The sequence below is a fragment of the Barbus barbus genome, assembly GCF_936440315.1.
Source record: "Barbus barbus genome assembly, chromosome: 41".
Classification (NCBI taxonomy): Eukaryota; Metazoa; Chordata; class Actinopteri; order Cypriniformes; family Cyprinidae; genus Barbus; species Barbus barbus.
The window spans coordinates 14,761,233-14,784,799 of record NC_136719.1 but is presented as its reverse complement, the minus strand read 5'-3'; the positions used below and the strand labels follow the sequence as shown (position 1 = coordinate 14,784,799).

At 38.6% G+C, this 23,567-nt stretch overlaps 1 protein-coding gene across 1 annotated transcript in view; it reads left to right on the top strand.

The window, feature by feature from the left end:
- Window positions 1-2,554: 2,554 nt before the first annotated feature.
- The window catches only part of syt6a (synaptotagmin VIa), a 35,950-nt gene continuing 14,937 nt past the window's right edge, over window positions 2,555-23,567 (top strand). Inside the window, exons 1-2 of the mRNA XM_079402553.1 lie at window positions 2,555-2,680; window positions 22,404-22,788. Of these exons, the coding sequence (XP_079258679.1) occupies window positions 22,610-22,788 (179 nt within the window). The 5' untranslated portion in view covers window positions 2,555-2,680; window positions 22,404-22,609. The remainder of the gene's footprint in view (window positions 2,681-22,403; window positions 22,789-23,567) is intronic.

Genomic DNA, 23,567 nt, shown 5'->3' with positions numbered 1-23,567 from the left:
TCTCATGGTGCATGGCATGTCCCACTCGTGATTATGAGCTCAACAAACTGAAGCGATCGACTCACATTGCAAATCGCTTTCATATGCAACTTTTAACAACGACATTCCTATTCACGATTATTTATGGGCAGCACCAGTGAAAACAGACAGAGACAATGGTAGCTTTAGCAATTAGCCTTACAAAGTGCCAAGAATCTCTTTCAGAAGGGCAATTTACAAAACAAACGATGATGCATGATACTGGAGCTGACGTTTGTGCAAGAAGCATTGGTATTGATCCCTAAACTTTACCGATTTTTTCCCGGGACATTTCCTTAGACAATGAAATTTAACCACAGCGTCCTCAGCGGCTCAGATGGAGGGAGTCTATGGAGACTCCAATGTTTATTAGTGCATCCCAAAACACAACACTTGAAATGCCTCTTTGGCACTGTATATCTCCAGCAGCTACAGCAAGTAATCAGTAATGACGGAAGCGGACCATAGCTTCTCATTCAGGGCTGTGTCTATGGTTATAGGGCAGCGTCACAAATGGGTGGGACTTTTTCCCCTCGGTGACGTGAACAGAGGGAGAATCTGAAACTGCTCATTCTGAGAGACTGTTTAATACATTTTTTAGATTATAAAAGAAATAAGTGGGTGGATTTTTACCATTATAGGCATTATAGGTATTATTACCATTTACCATTATATACCATTATGCTGGAGTTTCTTAACGCAGACAAGACTAAAACAATAAAACCCACAATAAACGAGGCATTTGTTGCATCCATTGGGGACATAATTACTGATTATAATGACTTATACTGTCTTTTTAAACATTACCATGTCTGCATTTGTGATCGAAGAAACAACAAACAACAAGAGCTACTCTACACAGCTCAAAACTCGCGTTTGAATCGTCAGTAGGAGAAACCTACTTACAGGCTGTGAGTCAGAAGCGTCAGACTGTCCTTGGAAAGTTGGAATTGCCCCACTTTATAGAAACAGCCTTTGAGCAAGCCTGCATTGTAGGCTACTCTCCTGTCAGGTTCAGGAAATAGTCTTCCGTAAAATGTGCTGCACACACTCTAATATTTGGGTTGTGCTGTTCTGGAACAGTGTTGTAAATACAACTTAACCACTGATTTCTAGTTGTGTCCTCTTTTGGAAGTCCAAACAAAGTACTTTCACTTTCACAACGAAACACAGCGTCTCCAGGACATGGCGCCGGCGGCAACAACAATACTACAGCGAGAATAAAAATCACACCCTCTTTCTTTGCATATACATTTGGGCAGTGTTATGAAAATCTCACCACATCTTGACGTAGACGTGTGAGGGCGTTTGAATAAGCCGTTTTAGGGGGGCGTGGACAAGTCTTAACTTTTGTAAAGAATATCTCTTTGGTTTTGAGACTTTAGTCTTTGCAACTTCAGGGATCTTATCTATGCACAAACAGCTTGTAACACTCCAAGGAAAACTTGAAATCACATCATATGACCCCTTTAAGTTCCAAAAATTACAAATACTCCATAAAAGTGGTCTGTTAGACATTCAAAATGTCGTTTTCTATGATCCACTGAAGAAAGGAAAATAAGTGGGTTTTGAATGACACAAGGGTGAGAAAATAATGAGAGTCATTTCCATGTTTGACTGAACTTCCCTTTTAGATAAAACTGAGGACATGCCCTTATTTCACTTTTACAATTCTTTTAGGTTAAGCAGACACCCTTTTCCTCTCTAAATTGAGCTACAAATTAAGGAAAATCAATTTGGTAATTGCAAAAAAACTAAAAGAAAAGGCAATTTTACACCACAGAGCTGCTGAAATCACTCAGGGGCTCTTGTGTAGCGTTGCATACATTATGTGAATCAAAATAGCTCTCGTTCTTTAGGGCTGCTGTTCCAGTTTGAGAAACACGAGGCGCACCCTGGTGCAGAAGATAGCAGCAGGAGGAAAGTGGTCCCAGGGTTTGACTGCTGTCCTCATTGACTGTGCTCAGCTGAATGTAGGGTGATGGTAATCTAGACGGAGTGAGGCAGGGGGGAACCGCTATCTCTCCAGCTCGGGTGAAGATAGTGCTGCAGTGTGGTTCAAAACCCACCGTGGACGCGGCAGCCTGAAGCTGGGGTGAAATACAGCCATTGGAAAGTTAAAAGGTGGCGTGTCTCACACATGTTCTCTGTCCATCCATCTTTGCAGCTGTCACGGCTCTCTTTAATCAGTCCAAACTGCATAATCATTCCTTTTCATCCATTGACACGTCCTAAACTCAATCGATCTCCTGCATTCACTAAATATGTTTGATATTCATGAGGTTGCCTCATTAATATGCATGCACCAAACTTATGCAGCACCGCTGCTTTGTTATTCTACTTGGATCACAGCTGTTTCTCTGGTGTTTTACATCTCTGCTCCCATGACAGAGAGGTCTGTGCCCTGCGTGTTGTGTATTGTGCCGTGCGGTGCAACACCACTGGGATTATGGGAGTGTGGAGTGTTTGTAAGTGTGCGTAGAGCTCAGTGAGGGATCTGCCCCCAGCCTTTCGCCGTATCTTGCTGACTGGCTTGCTCTGACTGCCATAGAAACGGGGTTCTTAAGCACGGTGGAGGCTCATTCTGCCTGGGTGCTGCCGAGAGTAAGCATCACAGGAGGAGAGAGAGAGGGAAAGTGTGAGAAAAAAGACACAAGTATTGGTGAGTATAAAAATGTTGGACCTTTTTAGAGTAGTTTGCATTCATTTGAACAGCTTGTGAATGGGTTTGTGCATCAAGGGAGAAACAGGTTGCATGAGCATGCTGAAACAAAGAGGCTTCCTATACACGTGCTGCTTTGATTTTACAACTGTCTGAGGTAGTTCCTGCTGGAAAATTCAGATTATGCTGGCTAAATCTACCTTTAAATGCTTTTAAGGTGGATTTTACCTGGTCTAAGATGGTTCTTAAGATCTTAAACAACCAAAAAAAATTGCTCAAGGTGGTCGAGCTGAAGCATGTTGACTGGTCAGCCTGTTTAGACTATCTAAAGACTAGCTTAAACACTTAAATGGATTTTCCAACAGGTGTATCAATGTGCACATTTACTATGTGTGTGTGCATGCGTAGCGGCGTCCATCACATCAAAGGGGGATGCAGTTGCTTGTGCGCTCTTTATCGCTTTTATTTTATCTCTCTGGTTGAACGTGAACACTTTGAAAGCAGACGATGACTGAGTGGCACTGTAGGTTCATGTTTTTTATCCCTTGCCCTTTCAAAAGCCATTGTAAATATTTAATCAAAGGGGTTTCTGGCCACACCACGACCTCTGTGTGCATTTTTGTTGTTGTTTTCTGTCTTTTATGAGTTCTTTCCATCTGCCGGCAGAGTACACACTGATCTTGTAGTCTGGCAGGTGAATTGTGCTCAGCGGCGCATAACAGCAACTGTGATCCTGTATCACTTTGTGTGTTTGTTTGTTTGCATACGAGTGTGTTAAGCGATCAGCGATCAGCGATACTATCTTACCTGCTGCAGGGATCCTAGCGGCGCATTGAGTTCAGGAACAGTGCATGGGGTAGATGTCAGGTTCGGTATAACTCAGCCTGATCAACTGGGGGCAAGTCTCGGTGTCTCACCCTGCTGGGAACCCCTCGTAAATATGTCAGTCCATCTGTGAAGCACAGCGCCGGCACTGGCACACCCTCATTCCAGAGAGAGAGTCCTGCTCTGCCGGTGCAGCAGTGCAGTCAGAGTGAGCAAACTTTGGCTCTATCACCCCCCAAATATACAGCACTATCATAAATCAATAGTGTTGCATTATGCATGGAGAAGAAAGTGTTTTAGGTGCTGATGGTGGAGCAGCGTGGATCTGCGCATCTCGGCTGTATTCTGTGTTTTGTAATGTTTTGTTTGATGCCGTCAATTTCAAGACCATGTTATTGCTGCAGTGTGTGCAGATGCTTAGTGATCACAGGGCAGATCATGTGCAGATTAACACACTTCACTGACATGATGGGGGTTGATTAGCCTGACTACAGGGGGTTTTCTGTTTCTGCATTTCTTTTACTGTCTTTTTCACTTTCTATCCCTGTCTTCAATTACAGTTTTTCTCCTAAGGCGTATTCAAAATATGTCTGAAAGATTTTTCAGACAGAACATATGCGGCCCAAAAAAAATAAACAGTCTTTTTACATAGAAGAAAGGATGCTAGTTAGCATGTCCGCAAATTAGCCCCTACTGGTATATGCTGTAAGTACACACTCTTTTTTTGTAACTAACATATATTTTGCTAATATTTCTGTATAATATAGTAGATGTTTTGTCAGAGGCTATATATTTTGTAGTGCTTTTAAAAGGATAGTTTGCCAAAAAAGAAACATTTTGTAATTATTTACAAACCTTTGTGTCTTTCTGAACTTGTATTTTTTTTTATCATTTCATTAAAAAAATTATGACAAATAGTGCGGGTGATATACCGGTTCAAACAGTAAACCGGTTTGAATTACGTACACGGTATGAACTTTTAAAAAAACAGACAGCTTTGTGAATTTGCATTCTAATTCAGCCCATCTGTTGTTTTTGTTTGGTGCAGATATATTTTATGTAGCATAATTTCACAAAGCTAAAGTCACACCATTCTATTTTTGCTTTAAATTTTGAAATGATACTAATCTAATTTACATCAAAAACTGCTCATGCTGTAGGCTATGTACTGTAGCATGTTTGTTTGGATTGTGATTACAATGCAGTGGTTCTGCAACTGTTTAAAGCATTCTGATTCATATTTTAAATAAATGTGATACAGATTTTTGGTCAAATCGCCCAGCACTAATAATAAGTTTAATGCATTTAATTTATTGTGTGTGTGTGTGTGTGTGTGTGTGTGTGTGTGTGTGTGTGTGTGTGTGTGTGTGTGTGTGTGTGTGAAATGAAAGTCAATGGGGTCCAGTGTTGCTTTTGTCATTGAATGGGCAACAAAACAGTTGAATCATTGTTCAAACTATCATCTTTGATGTTCTACTGAAGAAAGGAAGTAGTTTGGAATGATGTGAGGATAAACTCCTCCCTTAAAGAGTGAAATGGACTGTATTTTTCCCTGTCTGCCGTCTTTCACATTACAGCTCAGGGTAGTTACCAGAAAAGGGTTTGTGATTGTTGTTGTACCATTAGTGGTGTAATGACATAATTTTTCCTGCAGCTCTAGAGAGTGATTAGTCACCTGACATTTATGGCACAAAAACAATTGTGTCCAGAAATAAATGTACATACCATTCAGAGGAATTGGAATGCTAATGTATATCCTACTACAGGTGTTACAGATCAAATTAGCTTATTGCAATGATCTGTATTTTTTCATGTAGATGCTATGTTAATATTTTTAATTGTTTTAATTGTTTAAATGCCATGTCACAAATGTCACAAATTCACTTACCATGTCACAAATTCTTTATTGTACTTGATGTACATAGTTTTGTTTGTTGTTTCTGAGTGTGATTGTATCTGACTTGTTGTAAACAGGCCTTAACAACATTACACATGAGCTGACGGTGTCAAGAGAGAGGTTACCCAACAGTTCTGGCCCTGCAGAACGCTTTAGGGCTTCACAAATGTCATTGGCAGACAAAACTGTAAAGAATTCCCATGTAACAGCTGGATGTGTGAACCAAGTGAGACACTATGGATTTTGTAACTTGTAAAGTCTGTACTGGCAGGTGGCAAATGTGAGTGGCGAGGTGTGAGATGTGCTTAGAATGTGTGTGTGTGTGTGTGTAACCCCCAGAGAACCAGTAAAGGAGCAGTCTGTCTTATGACTGTAAAACACAGTAGCACTCTTCCCCAGGGGTGTTACTGTGGATCAGACCAAGTCTACACTTTTGAGTGGAAAATTATTGAAAATAACATCATTCAGGCTAGTAAAACGTAAAAAGAGATGCAGATATTGTGCTTCTGTGAGATTTAACTTGAATGGATCTCATTTTTATGATAGTCACGCACACTCACAGAGACAGAAAGCTCTATGTGTCCCTTTGTGTGCTACAGTAATTTGTAGCGTGTTCTGTCAATAATTTACCCATGCAGTATTAATTCCTCATGTTATTTTAATGGGAAATTCTCCCTCAAGCAACAATAAGGACACTTGTCAAACCTAAACACTTCAGCTTGAGCAGGTTCTGTAAAACTATCTCCCATGTGGAGCACATCCTGTGGGCAGTAAACAAGTTTCTTCACAGTTGATCAGGATCAGCAAATCAGTCTTTAATGTGTCGAGGAGGTAAATGAAGAATGTTGCACAGAACATCGTGAGAACAGTGCTTGTTTTTAAAAGGATAGTTCACCCCCCAAAATTGCTGCAAAACCATAATATGCTTAAGAATTTTTTTTTCTTCATATAGATCTTTTTTTAAAATATCAATTAGGGTGACATTTTTCTAATAAAGCAGGTACATTTAAAACATATTAATTTAATAACCAGGCCAAAAACAGTTACAATAACAGTATTTACTAATGTTCTGAATGAGTTTCTATTTATATTTTTAGCTTTCATTTAGTTTGTTTTAATCATTTCCTTATGTGCTTTTGTCATTTTAATAGATTTTTTAATATATTTCTATTTCTATTTATTTTATTTAGTTTTAGTTTTAATCATTTTAGTGCTTAAAGTTAAACATAATATATTTCCGTTTTTCATGTAATATTTATATTTATTTCAGCCTTTTACTCAATAGCCTGAGAAGATTTGGTAACACTTTTACAATAAGGTTACATTTTTTTAACAGTAGTTAACATGAACATTTACTAATTCATTTTTAAAATCTAAAGTTATCTGTTTATATTAATTAATAGACCTGAGCTAACATGAACTAACAATAGTTGTATCAGAATCAGAATCAGAATGAGCTTTATTGGCCAAGTATGTTTACACATACAAGAATTTGTTGTAGTGACAGAAGCTCCACAGTGCAACAGAAAGACAGCAACAGGACAGGACACAGATAATAAAAGAATAATATACAAATATCCAAATAGGCAATGTACAAAACAGCAAAAACACAATATATAATATAGACAATTATGTGTGTACAGGTCTGATATGTGCAATTTTGAAATGAAAAAATTTGATAAATAAAAAAGTAAGCAAGTGTGGTGAATAAATAATAGAGTTGTGTGTTCCACGCTTTATTGTCAAGTGTTTATGAGATGGATTGTCTGAGGGAAGAAACTGTTCCTGTGTCTGGTTTTTCTGGTTCTCAGAGCTCTGTAGCGTCGACCAGACGGAGTGGGGAGGGTTGTACCAATGATTCGCTCAGCAGTCCGGACTACTCTCCGTAGTCTTCTGAGGTCAGATTTGGAAGCTGAGCTGAACCAGACAGTTATTGAAGTGCAGAGGATGGATTCAATGATGGCAGAGTAGAACTGTTTCAGCAGCTCCTGTGGCAGGTTGAACTTCCTCAGCTGGCGAAGAAAGTACAACCTCTGCTGGGCCTTTTTCACTATAGAGTCAATGTGATTGTCCCACTTCAGGTCCTGAGAGAAGGTGGTGCCCAGGAATCTGAATGACTCCACTGCAGTCACAGTGCTGTTCATGATGGTGAGTGGGGGGAGAGCAGGGGGGTTTCTCCTGAAGTCCACGATCATCTCCACAGTTTTGAGCGTGTTAAGCTCCAGGTTGTTAAGACTGCACCATACAGCCAGCTCCTTAACCTCCTGTCTGTAAGCAGACTCGTCACCATCCTGAATGAGGCCGATCAGTGTGGTGTCGTCTGCAAACTTCAGGAGCTTGACAGAGGGGTCTTTAGAGGTGCAGTCGTTCGTGTAGAGGGAGAAGAGCAGTGGGGAGAGAATGCAGCCCTGAGGAGCTCCAGTGCTGATGGTGCTGGAGTGCTGGATGTGAATTTTCCAAACTTTACTAACTGCTGCCTGTCTGTCAGGAAGCTGGTGATCCACTGACAGACGGAGGTGGGCACGGAGAGCTAAGACAGATTATTCTGAAGGGTGTCCGTGATGATGGTGTTAAAAGCAGAGCTGAAGTCCGCAAACAGGATCCTCATATAAGTCCCTGGTCTGTCCAGATGCTGCAGGATGAAGTGCAGTCCCATATTGACAGCATCATCCAGAGACCTGTTTGCTCTGTAGGCAAACTGCAGGGGGCCCAGTAAGGGTCCAGTGATGTCCTTCAGATAAGCCAAAACCAGTCTTTCAAATGATTTCATGGCCACAGACGTTAGAGCCACAGGTCTGTAGTCATTAAGTCCAGTAATTTTGGGTTTCTTTGGGATGGGGATGATGGTGGAGCGTTTGAAGCATGAGGTGACTTCGCACAGCTCCAGTGATCTGTTGAAGATCTGTGTGAAGATGGGGGTCAGCTGATCAGCACAGGTTTTTAGGCAGGTTGGTGACACAACGTCTGGGCCTGGTGCTTTCCTTCTTTTGTTCTTTCTGAAGACCTGGCACACGTCATCTTCACTGATTTGAATTGTAGGTGTGGGGGAGAGGTGGGTTGCTGGAGGTGTGAATGGTTGTGTGGAGAGGTGTTCAGGGCGGGTGTGGGTTGTTTTTTCAAACCTACAGTAAAAGTCATTCAAATCGTCTGCCAGTTGTTGATTATCCAGAGCGCTGGGGGATAGTGACTTGTAACTGTTGATATCCTTATACCTTTCCACACTGAAGCAGGATCACTGGAAGAGAATTTGTTCCTTAGTTGTCAGAATAATTCCTCTTTGCCACTCTGATCTCCTTTTCCAGTGTGTATTTGGCCTGTTTATACAAGACTTTATCCCCTTTTCTGTAAGCATCTTCTTTGGCCTGACGGAGCTGTCTGAGTTTTGCAGTGAACCATGATTTGTCATTGTTGTAGGTTAAAGGAGTCCTGGTAGGAATGCACATATCCTCACAGAAACTGATATAAGATGTCACAGAGCTCGTCCAGATCGATGGCAGCATTTTCAAAAACAGTCCAATCTGTGAGAGAGAAACAGGCTTGTAAATCCCACTCTGTTTCATTACTCCATCTTTTAACAGGTCTTAATACAGGTTTTGTAGATTTAAGTTTCTGCCTGTAGGACGGAATAAGATGAACCAAACAGTGATCAGAGAGTCCTAAAGCTGCTCGTGGAACAGAGTGATAGTATATTACTGCCTCTGGTGGGACATGTGATGTTCTGTCTGTATTTTGGCAGTTTGCGGGAGAGATTTGCTTTATTAAAGTCCCTGTGAATGATTAAAAGAGAGTCCGGGTGTTGTTGCTCACTCTGTGTGATCATGCTCACGTGCGCTTGCGGCGGAATGTAGACACTCACGAGAATGAACAAGCAGAACTCCCGCAGCAAGTAGAATGGCTTGCAGTTAATGAAGAGCGTTTCTAGAGCTGAACAGCACATCTTCTTTAACACAGTTTACTTTACTTTACTTTACTTTTGTCATTTAGCAGACGCTTTTGTCCAAAGCGACTTACAAATAAGAAAAAGTAACTAAAACTAAAAAGTTACAACTCTATAAATACTATCTACCCACATATTTAAGAAAATAAAGAAATTAAATAAAATTAACACATGCATATAACAACAACATTTCAATAATAAACATATCAATGAAAAAATTAAATAAAAAGCTACTACTATCCCTTGCCGGTGTCCCTGCCCGGTGGAGTCGCACGGTAGAGTCGATGGTCTTTACACTCTTTGGTCTTCACACTAAGAGGGCTTCACACGACGACTGCCGCGACCACTGCCGCGGTATAATAACCTTTATTATACCAAACCAACAAATGATCATTTCAATTCAGCTGGACCCACTTTCCTGTTTATCAACTACAAATGGCCAAGCAAGTGCACACACTGACAAGATACACGATACAGTACGAGACCAAACGCGATTTCAGCAACTCTCATCCTAGTAAACAAAATAAGCGTTTCCTAGCAACGGCAAATGTGCTAAACACTGAGACAAGTAAATACACTTACGAGCTGATTTTAAACTTCCGCTGATAGACTGCTTCTCTTAAAGACCACTTCATTACACTGCCTTCTGCTGGCGCTTGAACCCACTTTCCTGTTTATCAACTACAAATGGCCAAGCAAGTGCACACACTGACAAGATACACGATACAGTACGAGACCAAACGCGATTTCAGCAACTCTCATCCTAGTAAACAAAATAAGCATAATAAGTTACATCTGTACACCACCTCTCGTTGATGTAAAAGCACGTCCCGCCGCCGCGCGACTTCCCCGTTGATTCCACGTCCCGATCTGCTCTGATCAGCCGGAAATTAGGCAGATGTAGTACGTTGTCCGGTATGTCGCCATTCAGCCAGGTTTCCGTGAAACAGAGCAGCAGAGTTAGAAAAATCCTTGTTTGTCCGGGAGAGCAGAAGGAGTTAATCCATTTTGTTGTGTAGAGAGCGGAGATTCACCAGATGGATGCTAGGCAACGGCATTCGAAATCTGCGCTGTCTGAGCTTCACGAGCTCGCTACCCCCGTCTGCGCGTCCTCCTGAAGCGTTTGACCAGAGCTACGGCTCCGCCAACTACAATGTCCAGCAAAACGTCCAAGTAGTCAAAATCCGGTCAAAGATTTTGTAGTGTGTTCTGCCGAATGTTCAGCAGGTCATCCCTGGTAAAACGGATCGTATTTGAGTAACAAAAAACAGGAAAAACAAACAGTACAAACACTGAAGAGCAATGCACAGTAGCTGCCATCTGCAGTGCCATCTCGAACCAAAAGAAGTTAATGTATTAATTAACATTAATTAATTAACCTTATTGTGAAGTATTAATAGTTTTTGTTTAGTTAACAATAACAACACTGGTCAATAACATACACTGGTGAATCTTTGTTGTTAAATTGTTCAATTAAATGAATTGTCTGAATGAACCGATTCACTAGAATGAAGCAGAATTGTCTACATATTTAGGTGAGTGCCTTTGATTATTCCCTCAGCTCAGACATTACAAACAGTGACAGCATTTGGTTGCGTTACACCGCTACTCATTGGCTAAAGTAGATTGTTACTGGAAAACTATTGGAAAATATTGAAATTTTTTGCAATTATTTAAATCTCAACTCATACAGTTACACATCAATAATATCAATGTCATTGATTCTCGAGTGTCTTTTAATCCAATGCCACATCAATCCAAACTGTAGTTATATTGAAACGATCTACAGTGTGAAGGATTCTTCAACACTCTTGTGTTTCACAGAAACAAGAACAGCATCCATGTGAGCAAATAATGGCGATATTAAGGGGGATAATAAGGGGGAACTACATACGCCTTTAAACCTGGAACCAGTTTTGATGCATTAGCTGAAATGATTTTTCTACATTGAATATGTGCAAAATAGGCTCCCCAATCACTTCTCATCAGTCCTAATGTGGTGTGATGTTTCGCCCAACAGCCCCATGACTCCCGCTGTCATGCCACTGTCAAGTCACGGATCAGTTAAGTGATGCATTGCTCTCTCTAGTGCTGACATGATGTTTATTTCATGTCACAGGCCAAAGGCCAGAAGCAACCAAGGCCCCGAGCCATCAAGGCAACTGATTAGTCAGCAATTTACAAAAAGCATTATTGTTATTTACAAAGGTTTATATCTGCAACAACTGTCTGACCTTCAAATAAGCCCTGATCCAGTGCTGGCCTGAGGTTGGTTGGTTGTGAGTAATGAACATAGACACTTTTGACAAGAAAGGATGTGAAAAGCTCTGATATTACCTTCTACTGACACTAGTTTCTTCAACCTTTATAACCATATAAAATGTGTGTGTGTGTGTGAGTGTGTGTGTGTGTGCGTATAATTTAAAATCCTAAAATCTTACAATTATTTTATTTTATATAATCATATTTTATATTACATTCTTTTTTTCATTGACTATTTATGTTGATTAAAAGCAGCAAATTTTACTTCCAAGCATCACTAATCATCATGCATTTCATACTCAATATATTTTCAAAATTATTTTCTCCTTCCAACAAGCTAAAAGTTTCTCTTTTGTGATTTTTTTTTTGCTTACATAAAATATATATTTCTGGCAAGTGGCCCGTGTGACACATGATATTAATGGCTAAACACAATAGCTTGGCTTTTCAATTTGGTTCACGCACTTTTTCTCTGGGATTCAATCAAATGCTAAACGAAAGCATCTACCCATGTTCCATATTTTTATAAAACAGCAACTTTCACAAGATCAAGCTGATAGAATCATGACTCATTTTAGCAATAACGTGTCAAAAGAAAATCAGACATAATAGCCCCCCCGGCGGACAGACAGGGCTTACCATTTTAATGCCAGCTGTAGTAAAAAGAAGTGTGAAACATTAAATGGGCCTAATCTAATTTTACAGCTAAGAAATGAAACCCTACTGAAATTATTGTGATACGTGTTCAGATGAAAGCAGCCATAAACTGGCAGGAGATGCGTGGGCCAAATCCTACAAAACTTTATCACGTTTTCCATGTCACATAAATCTCCCCGTGCTCGTATAACGCTCCTGGTGTCCATCCGATGGCATCTGCCTCCATAATTTCTGGGATGTGTTTTTGCTCTCTATGAAAGATCTATAAATTAGGTATGTATCACTCCTGCTAGAACCAGTTAACCATGTTGTGGCCTAATGGATAGAGAGTTGGACTTGTAACCCGAGAGTTCGAGTCTCAGGTCCGGCAGGGATTGTAGGTGGGGGAGTGAATAACCAATCACTCTCTTCACCCTCAATACCATGACTGAGGTGAGAAACTTGAGCAAGGCACCGAACCCACAAATAAAATACCACAAAGGTTTATTCATAATTTTAAAAATCAGTTTAATAGCATAATTTTAAATTAAATATAATACAAAAAATATATTGTGCTTGAATTTACTTCCATGTTTTGCATCTAATATCCAAATTCTGCAGAGGAATCCTTCACTCTGAGGATAAGACTTCACACCGTTGGTGGTTGCTGGATTAAAGTCATTACAGCGACAGTTCTCTTATGAGTCTGTCCTGGATATAGCTGGTATATCAATGCAGAACATTAAAAATGTTTATTGATGTTTTTTTCCTTCTTCCCCCCGCTCGTCTGTTATTCCAATTAGTGTGTTTTCTGTTGATATAAAAGCACAAGTGGGTGTAATATAATAGAAGCTCTAAAAATAAAGATGATTATTATTTTACATATCAACCAGGGTTTAAATTAGTCATCAGAATTAATTTTTCTCTTCCGAAATGGTTGTTTTAAATGTAGATGTATACAAAGACCTGAATAAATACTGCAGCCTCACCCCATTAGCTACTGGAGTAAAAAGGCTGAGCCTGTCATAATATTTTTCCAAACTGAAGTAATGATGTGCAAGTGTTGGTGTTATAGTTCGCTCAGTGCGATATAGTATAGCATATGCCAGTTTATTATAGCTTTATTGTCTTTGATAGTGAGACAGAAACACACAAAGGAGACACATAGTGTCACTGAAACTCGGTGGTTCCTATTTTGGTTCTGGCCTGTAATAAAATGTCTTTTAAAGTACACTGTTCAAAAGTTTGGTGTCAGTAAGATAAAAAAAAATAAAAATCCTCTTCATCAACATTTGTTTGTTACGGAAGTTCTAAGCGGCCGTGCATTATTATAATTTTTCTGTCTTGTTTTCTCGTGATCACGACTTAATTTTCTTGTGATCTCGACATAACGAAAGTTGTTTTGTGGTTATCACGACTTAATTTTCTCGTTATCGCGACATAACGAAAGTTGTTGATCTCAACGTAAAAACCGTTTTCTCACGACGTAATTGTAGCTATCATGAGAAAATCAGGGTCGCTATATTGTCTTCGACGATAAAGTTGCAGACCCGACAGCCTCCTTCTCAAGTGTCGAACACTTATGTGTAAGTCGTCAATCACTGACAGACACAGAGCTATTTCAGTTTGAGTGAGTCCCTGATCAAAGTAAAAGCGAATACGATCATCCATGATGCTGCGATGATGCTGCTTCTATAGCATTTTCTCATGCCGAATACACAGAGAAAATTAAGTCATGATAACGACATAACAACTTTCGTTATGTCGAGATCACGAGAAAATTAAGTCGTGATCATGAGAAAACAAGACAGAAAAATTATAATAATGCATGGCCACTTAGAACTTCCGTAGTTTGTTCAGAAATATAGTAAAATATTTAATATTTTAGTAATATTTCGAAATATTATTACAATTTCATGTGACTATTGTCTATTTTAATATATTTATTGCTGTGAAGGCAAGGCTGAATTTTCATTAGCCATTATTCCAGTCTTCAGTGTCAGTCGAGCTGTTTAATATTTTTGTTAAAACTGTGATACTTTTTTTTCTTGATAAATAGAAAGTTCAAAAGAAGATCATTTATTTTTTGTCTTAATCTCAATGTAAATAAATAAATTAATAAATAATCCTACAACGTTTAATTTGACCATATATAATTATACATATTTTGCTAGATCATAGGATATTAAAGGATTTCTAATCACATGCCATATTAAATACTCTACGCAATAGCAAAACATGGGAGCGTCTTTTATTAAAATACAGAATAACCACTGGTTTATCATTTGTCGTCATATAAACACTTGGCAACTGTTGAAATGATCTGCACTGGCATGTTATTGCTAATAGGGCAATGTGGATGTGAGGAAGCACAGCAGCTGTATGTGATTTGTAGCACCTTTGGTCTGTGTGGTAGATTCAGATCGATAAACACTTCAGACAATCAAGCTGTGTCGAATAATGGATGTGAGTTCAGGAATTTAATAGCGTGTGTGTGCATGCAGTCTGTTGCTAAGCCATGGGGAACCGTCCTGTGAGACATTCAGGTAGGAGGTGAGCAGATTACTTAGCGTTGTCATGGGACTGGCTATGGCAGCGCTTAATATCACTTCATACATCTTTCCACTGTACCCACGAGTATTCCTTTCAATTTTTTTTTCTCTAAATTTTTTCCCTCTTCCAAATATTGTCACTTAAAAGTTTTCAGTGAATAAGTGAAAACTTGCTTTCTCATAATCTTAATTTTTATGGATAGATTCACAAGCTCTGCTAACAATAGGAACTCAAAGAAAATAATTGTGTGCTTCCCTTGCGGTCTGGAGGTTTACCAGAGAAAACATACAAAGTCAAATAGTCAGAAAGTCCCTGTCAAGGACGTCTGTTCACTTGGTGACCATATTTGCAATGCCTTTGGGCAGCTTTTTTTTAAGGCATCCAAGACCAAATCCTATCTGCTTGAATGAGGATGAATAAAATCCTGAAACTGCTTGCCACACTCACATTTAAATAACATATTTAATTGGTGACTAGCTCTTTATTTAAAAGGTGAACTTATTCTGCTTTTCCCATTTATAAGTAATGTGTGTGCACATTCTTTGTATATATCCAAAGTCTTGTCATGAAACTCCAGATGGCGCGGTCCGATAGGTCTGACTAAATCTGACATAATTACATTATCAATGGCGTAGCTGATTGGTTCTTTTTGTATCAGCAGCCAATGAGCTTGATGCTCAACATTCAAATACTTGGCTAGTGCTTGCTGTAGCAGTTGCAGTGCGCTTCAGAAGCCCTCCACCTTCCCCAGCTCCACCTGTATAGATCTGCTACTGGATGATTCATGTATGTTACATATGGGGGTTATTCATATATATGTTATGTGCAGCAGCAATAGTTCTTATGCTCACAGCAGCAGCATTTCAATGACACTGGTTACTGACAACTTGTTTTTATGTGATATTGCGTTCACAGCACAAGGTGTCGGCATAAATACAAGGTGATTAAATATGATTGTTATTTTACAGTGCACACCAACACTTATTGACTGTACTTTAAACAAAAACATTTTTTAAGCATATAGAGGCTATATACCTACATTTCCCCCCTTCTATTTTTTCCTTTCTCCATTTTTCCATAATTTAAAGTGCTTGAAGGGGGAAAAAAAATCTCCTTGATGTTTCACCAGATAAATTCCAAAATCACCGCCTGTCTGTCTGGTGTATTTGAATATGATTTTGTGAATATAGCATTTTCTTTGTCTCTTGGTTATCATTATCCTTACGAAACTGTATCTGTGGAGTTCTGAGCTTTCGAATGTTTTGATGATAGGTTTGCGGTTCTCTTCGTAGACCCTTGGGTTTAGCTTAAAGTCTCATATGAGCAGGATATTCCTCAGATCACTTTCACTTACATGGGAAAAAATCTCTTCTCCAAGTCTTCTTGGAGTCTGTCAAGCTCTGGGACTGTGTGTCATTGCTAAGAGCATGGTCCAGATGCATCAGACGGTGTTACAATGAATTTATGAATATGTGCCTGAAGCTCTACGAGAGGCTGTTTACCTCCCAAAGTCTTAGCGTATGAATACTGCATTACTCCCAGCAGTCCTTCAGTTTGAGAATCCCGGCTTTGTTTGCTGTGGCGCTCCGCCATTTGGAGATCCAGGGAATTAGGGGATTTGAGATTGCAGTGGAGAAGGAGCTATGAAATAGAGCAATCTAAAAATGGCCCGGATGTGGCATGGAGATTTACTTGCAGAGCCGATATTTTGCTCTGTGAAGAAGCAAGGAGAACAGCTCCCCCTAAAAAGCCTGGAATGTCATGGAGCATCACGTGCTTTGATTTATACAAGCAACCAACTGAAGAATGTCCTCAAGTCCTAGGAAACACTTGTCCTGTATTCTCTCCCTTCTCAACATTTTAAATGCTTGATCAGATTTCCATTTGTTTTATATATTATTATAAAATTTAAATATTTAAATATTTAAATAAATAATATATTGTAAATATTTATAAATTAGTGGTTCGTAATTGGCTCTATTACATTTTCTGTATTAATAAAAAAAAGATACATTAACATTCAAGAGTCTGGAATCAGTAGGTCTCTTACTCTCAATAAGGATACATTTAAAAAATACAGTAAAAACAGTAATTTTGTAAAATATTAGAATATTATCAGATTTTTTGCCACAATTATTCCAGTCTTCAGTGTCACATGATCCTTCAGAAATCATTCTAATATGCTGATTTGTAACGTTGTTATCAATGTTGAAAACTTCATATTTTTAGGAACTGCTGAGACATGTTTTTCAGGATTCTTTGATTAATAGAATGTTCAAACAAACAGCATTTATTTTAAATATATATAATGGTAACATTAAAATTGTCTTATTATTATTATATACATTATTATTTTTTATATAGCCTACATTATAAATGCATCCTTGCTGATTAATGTGCTAATTAAAAGTGGTAATAAAAAAGTACTCTCTTTGAACAATAGTGTATGTGTATATAGATGGTACTGTTACTAAAAATCACAGAGCGCTCTTTACTGAGCTGTCACATTGATTTATTCAAGCCGATGTAATTGATCTTGAAAAATGTAGCAAGTCTTCGGTGGACTCGGAGGCTTTAGACCTCCTGTGGTTATATTTGCACACATCCTCTGGCAATAGACCCTATAGGAGACAGATTTACACTTTGCAATGCATTCTTCCACCAATTTCAGCATCGATATTAAATGTAAATGTGTTCACATGGGAATGCAGATCTAGTTCAAAGGCATGATTTGACAACCTCTCTGAGCTCTCGCTAATGGTGGCCACTGATTGTGATGCCAGTTCCTATCAGTGTGCTCCCATTGTCCTGAAAATATCAGCTGTCAGAGATGTGTGGGAGGAAGAGAGACTGTGTAATTGAGGGCCGCTGACTTGGGTTAACACACAGTATCCCCCTGTCTTCCTGATTGCCCTTTGTGTGTGGGTAAATTAGGAAGTCTTAGTACAGTATTCTGCTGCAATTTTACCCTGTAATTAACAGAAGGACCATGATGTAATTGGCTGTATTTCAAGGTTCAGATGACCCCTTAATGTTGTTGTTTGTTGCCTGGCGTTTTATGTCCTCACACGTTAATTCTTCATTTCATGCTGTCCTTTGAGCGCACAACAAAGCTTTTTGTTTTTGCTCGGGATTCGATGATGAGAGCTGACAGGGCATGCATCGCGTCTTATAGCTGGGTTTCTATGGAAACCAGGTTACATTGGAAGACATTTGAAAGGAAAACCCTCGGGCCCCGGTTTGTGCTCTGACTCAGTTTCAAAACAAATCTTAATTGAATTTGTGGGCCTCCTTATATTACTCATGTGCTCCAGACATAGCTCAACCCCGGTGAACCCTGTGCCTGAGGAGGAGGGGTGAAATTAACAACCTCCTCCTTTCATGTGCTATCTCATAGGGCAGCATGTTTTCCTCTCTGCTCCTGCAGCACTGGGCTGGAAAAAATTTCTGAGCGCCAAGAGAGGTTTACAGGATACAGGTTCCACAAACATAAATGCTGGATTTATTATGCATCAGAGGTCGAGGTTGTTTTTTCAGGATGATAGCTATATGGAGAATAAATAAAAGCATGGTTGTGTATCTGATTGGAAGGTGTAGCTGCAATCCAGTGCTTTCTTGTGTAAAAAAATAAAAATAAAATATATATATATATATATATATATATATATATATATATATATATATATATATATATATATATATATAATTTTAATAACAAGAAAAAACAACAAATCTACTATGCTCGGGTTCTTTTCATTTATTTTGAGAGTAGTACAGTAGTAATACTAAATATTATATTACATTATTTATATAATCTGCAGCACATATATACAGTGAACAAAATTATAAATGCAACACTTGTTTTTGCCCCCATTTTTCATGAGCTGAACTCAAAGATCTAAGACTTTTTCTATGTACACAAAAGGCCTATTTCGCTCAAATATTGTTCACAAATCTGTCTAAATCTGTGTTAGTGAGCCCTTCTCCTTTGCCGAGATAATCCATCCACCTCACAGGTGTGGCATATCAAGATGCTGATTACACAGCATGATTATTGCACAGGTGTGCCTTAGGCTGGCCACAATAAAAGGTCACTCTAAAATGTGCAGTTTTACTGTATTGGGGGGGTCCGAGGGGGTCTGAAAACCAGTCAGTATCTGGTGCGACCACCATTTTCCTCACACAGTGCAACACATCTCCTTCGCATAGAGCTGATCAGGTTGTCCACTCGTCTTCAATGGCTGTGCGAAGTTGCTGGATATTGGCAGGAACTGGAACACGCTGTCGTACACGCCGATCAAGAGCATCCTAAACATGATCAATGGGTGACATGTCCGGTGAGTATGCTGGACATACAAGAACTGGGACGGTTCGGTACGAATACATGTATCGTGCCACCCCTAATATATATATACATACAGTATATACAGTATATGTATATACAGCTACATACACACACACAATGTATATGTTTAATAAAAATGGAACATGAAATGATAATAATTTTCAGATAATTTGAGTTATATTTTTGAATTAGTATTTAATGTTATTTGGGAATATGTACATATTTGTGTTTAAAAAACTTTCATTTTACATAGGTTGTTCCTTATGTATTCCTTAAATTCCTTATGGTATGACTCCCCAAATCAATATGTTTATATTGTATTGTAAAAAAAACTATGTTTATATTGTATTGTAAAAAACAATATATTATATTATATTATATTATTTGATTATAAGTTTAAAAAAAAAAAAAAAAAGGTAGTAAAAGTCCATGTGGTATGTCTCCCTAAAATATTATTTATCAATTATTCATTTGTGATATTTGGGGGGAGAGGGGATTTTCTTTTCTCAGAAAAATATATTTAATAGCTTTTTGGAAAATAAAATTTCATTATATTTCATATTGTGGACATACAAAAATAAATAAATAAATACATTTTATATGTGTATATATATACAGTATATATATATATATATATATATATATATATATATATATATATATATATATATATATATATATATATATTAGATGCCATTGATCTTAGGTTTGGCTTTTGATGTTAGTCTATGAAACAAGTGAGGCTTTTTTCCAAATGATCGCTCTAACCACCTCAAACTTATGACCTGGTCAGCCCTGGGAAAAATACACTTTGACTGACTGATTACATTTATGAACCATTATATGCACAGCTCATTAGCTGAGTATTATAACCAGCGTTGTGTGGAATATCATGCTGGTTGGCAACCAGGTCCATGGGGAGTCACAGTGTCACACTGTTTGGATCATTATCCATATCTCAATAGATGGAAGAAACCCCCAGTGCTCACATTGCTTTACTGCCGCATTTCTTCTGTACTGCTGTCTTCATGCTGATTAACAGCCAATTTATCCTTAATGTCCAGCATACCATAAATTGCATCCCATAAATGCTCACACTGGGTAATAGCCTTGATATTTAATTTATTTTGGATGGGAAAAGGATTAAATTGACATTCTTATACATTTTATACATGATTAAAATTATTATTTAACCACACCATGAAACTGCCACATCAGCTTGACATTATCACCGCTGTCCAGCTGTGCAGGCTAGCCAAACTTATTAGAAATCAAAAGACAACAGAGGCAAACCAGTGGGAGCCACATTTCAGAGTCTGGATCATTTCAAATGACAAAACAGAAGCTATATGGCAGCGTTTGAATGTGGAAATCCCCTGAACACATAAATCCCTGGACCTGGAAATTTCATATCCACTCGGGATAAACCCTGAGCCCTTCAAATGGACACTTTAGAGAAAGCAGTTTACAGAATTTACAGAAAACTCTTGACAGCTTATTCGCATGAAATGGGGAACTTCAGCAAAAATACGGCTTGTAACATCAAAACTATTAGAAACTTTAGAGGAGCTACATCAGCACTTACAGTATGATGCACTGCAAAATAAAAAAAAAATAAAAAATAATAAATAAATCATTAAACCAGTTTATTCGTCTTGTTTTCTAGCAAATACCTACAAGCAGCAAGAAGAGACAATGAGAATCAACACGGATAGTAGTGAATGTTGCTTGATTTCTTAATCTCCAAATCAACATTACAATGATTTCTGAAGGATCATGTGACATTGAAGACTGGAGTAATGGCTGCTGAAAATTCCGCTTTGTCATCACAGGAATAAATTACAATATAAAATGTATAAAATAGAAAACAGTTATTTTAAATTTAATAATAATTTAATATTATTTCACAATGTTACTCTTTTAATATGTTATATTGTAATAATATTTCAATATATTACTGTTATATGCCTTTAAAATATTTTTTTCTGTGTATATTATAAAATATATTTTTTATATTTGAATGGCTCCCAAAGTTTTGATTAAGTTCTCCAATTCTGCATTCTTACCTTGAGTCTTCTTTACTTTGTATTGTGTGCTTACAGTAGTCACGTAATGACAAACGACTTGGCAAGGAATAAGGAACTGAATGAAGAACAAACATTCTAAAAGACTCTAAATTAGATGTAGCCCTGAGCCCTTTGAACTGTCAGTAGAGATTTAGGAAAGGAAAGGGAAAGGGAAGTGGTGTGTGACCCATACTCGGAATTTGTGCTCTGCATTTAACCCATCCAAGTATACACACAGTAGTGAACATACACCCGGAGCAGTGGGCAGCCATTGCTGCGGCGCCCGGGGAGCAGTTGGGGGTTCGGTGCCTTGCTCAAGGGTCTCACCTCAGTCGTGGTATTGAGGGTGGAGAGAGTGTTGGTTATTCACACCCCCACCTACAATCCCAGCCGGACCTGAGACTCGAACCCACAACCTTCAGGTTACATCTAACTCTCTATCCATTAGGCCACGACTGCCCCATAATTTATATTCCATTTGAGCAAGGACACACTGTACACTCCTCAGGAAACTCAGGGAGATCCTAGCATGCATTATTTCAAATAAATCAAACCGGTCAAAGCAGTGGGCGGAGAGTATTGGGATAAAAAAAATAAAAAAAAATGCAATCAGTATTTCTTACTGTGCAAACACACCTCAGATGGAAAATAAAAATGAATTTAGCCACCTCAATATTATTGCTATATAGCCTATAGAACCTGTATTCCTATAGAGCTCCCACACAAAATGACAGATCTCGCTTTTCTTTTAAATTAATGTTTACATGGTGCTTGTCAGCAGTCTTGGAGCTTCTCCAGTCCATTTGTTCTATTGCAAGCAAATTCTCTGTAATCGTGAAGAAATGAGTTTGAGCTTGCTTTCCACCTACATGCATAAGAGCCATTGATGGGTGGAAAGCTTCGTGGTGAGAGTGCTTGATATCGCTGCGGCATCTTCCGCTAGCATTGTTCCCTTGGAAATAGATTATTGGCCTGTATCTGTGATAACTTTAATTACATTTCATAATTTCTGCACTGTGTGATTGTGAGTGTGTGCTTGCTATCAAATTCAGTATTTGATTTGTTGATGATTACAGTAAACAACTCCATAGATAAGAGTCATTGCTCATTTGACCCTTCTAATGCACTTTTCTTGTCTGTCTCACTGTTTTGACCATCTGTTTGTCCATATTGTGCGGCCCATTGCTTCCGCCCGGCTGTAGACTTCACTGTTGGCCTCCCCATCGGTGTGATAATAGCGTGTGGCTTGGCGCTGCTGTTGCTCGCTGCATTCGTCTCCTGGAAGCTGTGCTGGGTCCCTTGGAGGAACAAAGCCCTATCGTCGAGTTCTGCGGCCCTCGCACCTGACGACTGCCCCTCGTTTCATTTACCGTCTCTTCTGCCCAGTCCTCAGCTGTCTGAGGTCACTATGGCGACTGAGAAGGAAAAGTATCCTATGGCGTCGATGGGCTTCCTGGAGGCAGCTGTTAAAATAAGTCACACCTCTCCCGACATCCCTGCCGAGGTGCAGCGCTCCATGAGGGAGCATTTCTTGCGCCGTACGCAGCGCATGCAAAGACAGACCACAGAGCCAGCGTCATCCACCAGGTAACAGTGCCAAATTACATACATGCACTACTGTTCAAAAGTTTGGGGTCAGTAAGAATTTTTAATGTTCTTGAATGTAATATTTAAAAATAGTAATATTATGAAGCGTTATTACAATTTTATATATATTCAGTTTTAATATATTTTTAAATGGAATTTATTCCTGTGATGGCAAAGCAGAATTTTCAGCATTATAAGTCTTCAGTGTCACATGATCCTTCAGAAGTCATTCTGATTCTGTTTTTATGACATAATGCTTACTAGGAGTGTAACGATACACGTATTCGTATTGAACCGTTCGGTACGAGGCTTTCGGTTCGGTACGGATTACAAACCGAGCGATTCGTTGGACTAATCCTATTACAGCATATTATCCCATTAGGTTAGCCCGCAGGACAGGAATTGAGAACCACTGGGTTAGACTAGTGTGTGTGCGCATAGAGTGCGTTCTTTCACTGCATGATTCAGTCTATTAAAATGCATTTAGAATGATCACAAAATTCACAAAATGTGGGCAGAAAATGTATATATTTTCATGATTTCATATTGTTAATCTCAATGATAGTGCAAAGAAAACAATTATTCTATTAGGGAATATTGCATAATGAAATTCATCTTATAAAATTATTGTTGGTTTAAACAAAGTGAATTAATACAAACCACGAATGTCTGCTAATAGCTGGCTGCTAATAAATATCACAGAAGAGTGCCGTTTCTCTACAAAAATCAGCATGATTTAATTTCAATGAATGCATGATTATAAATTATATTTACAACAG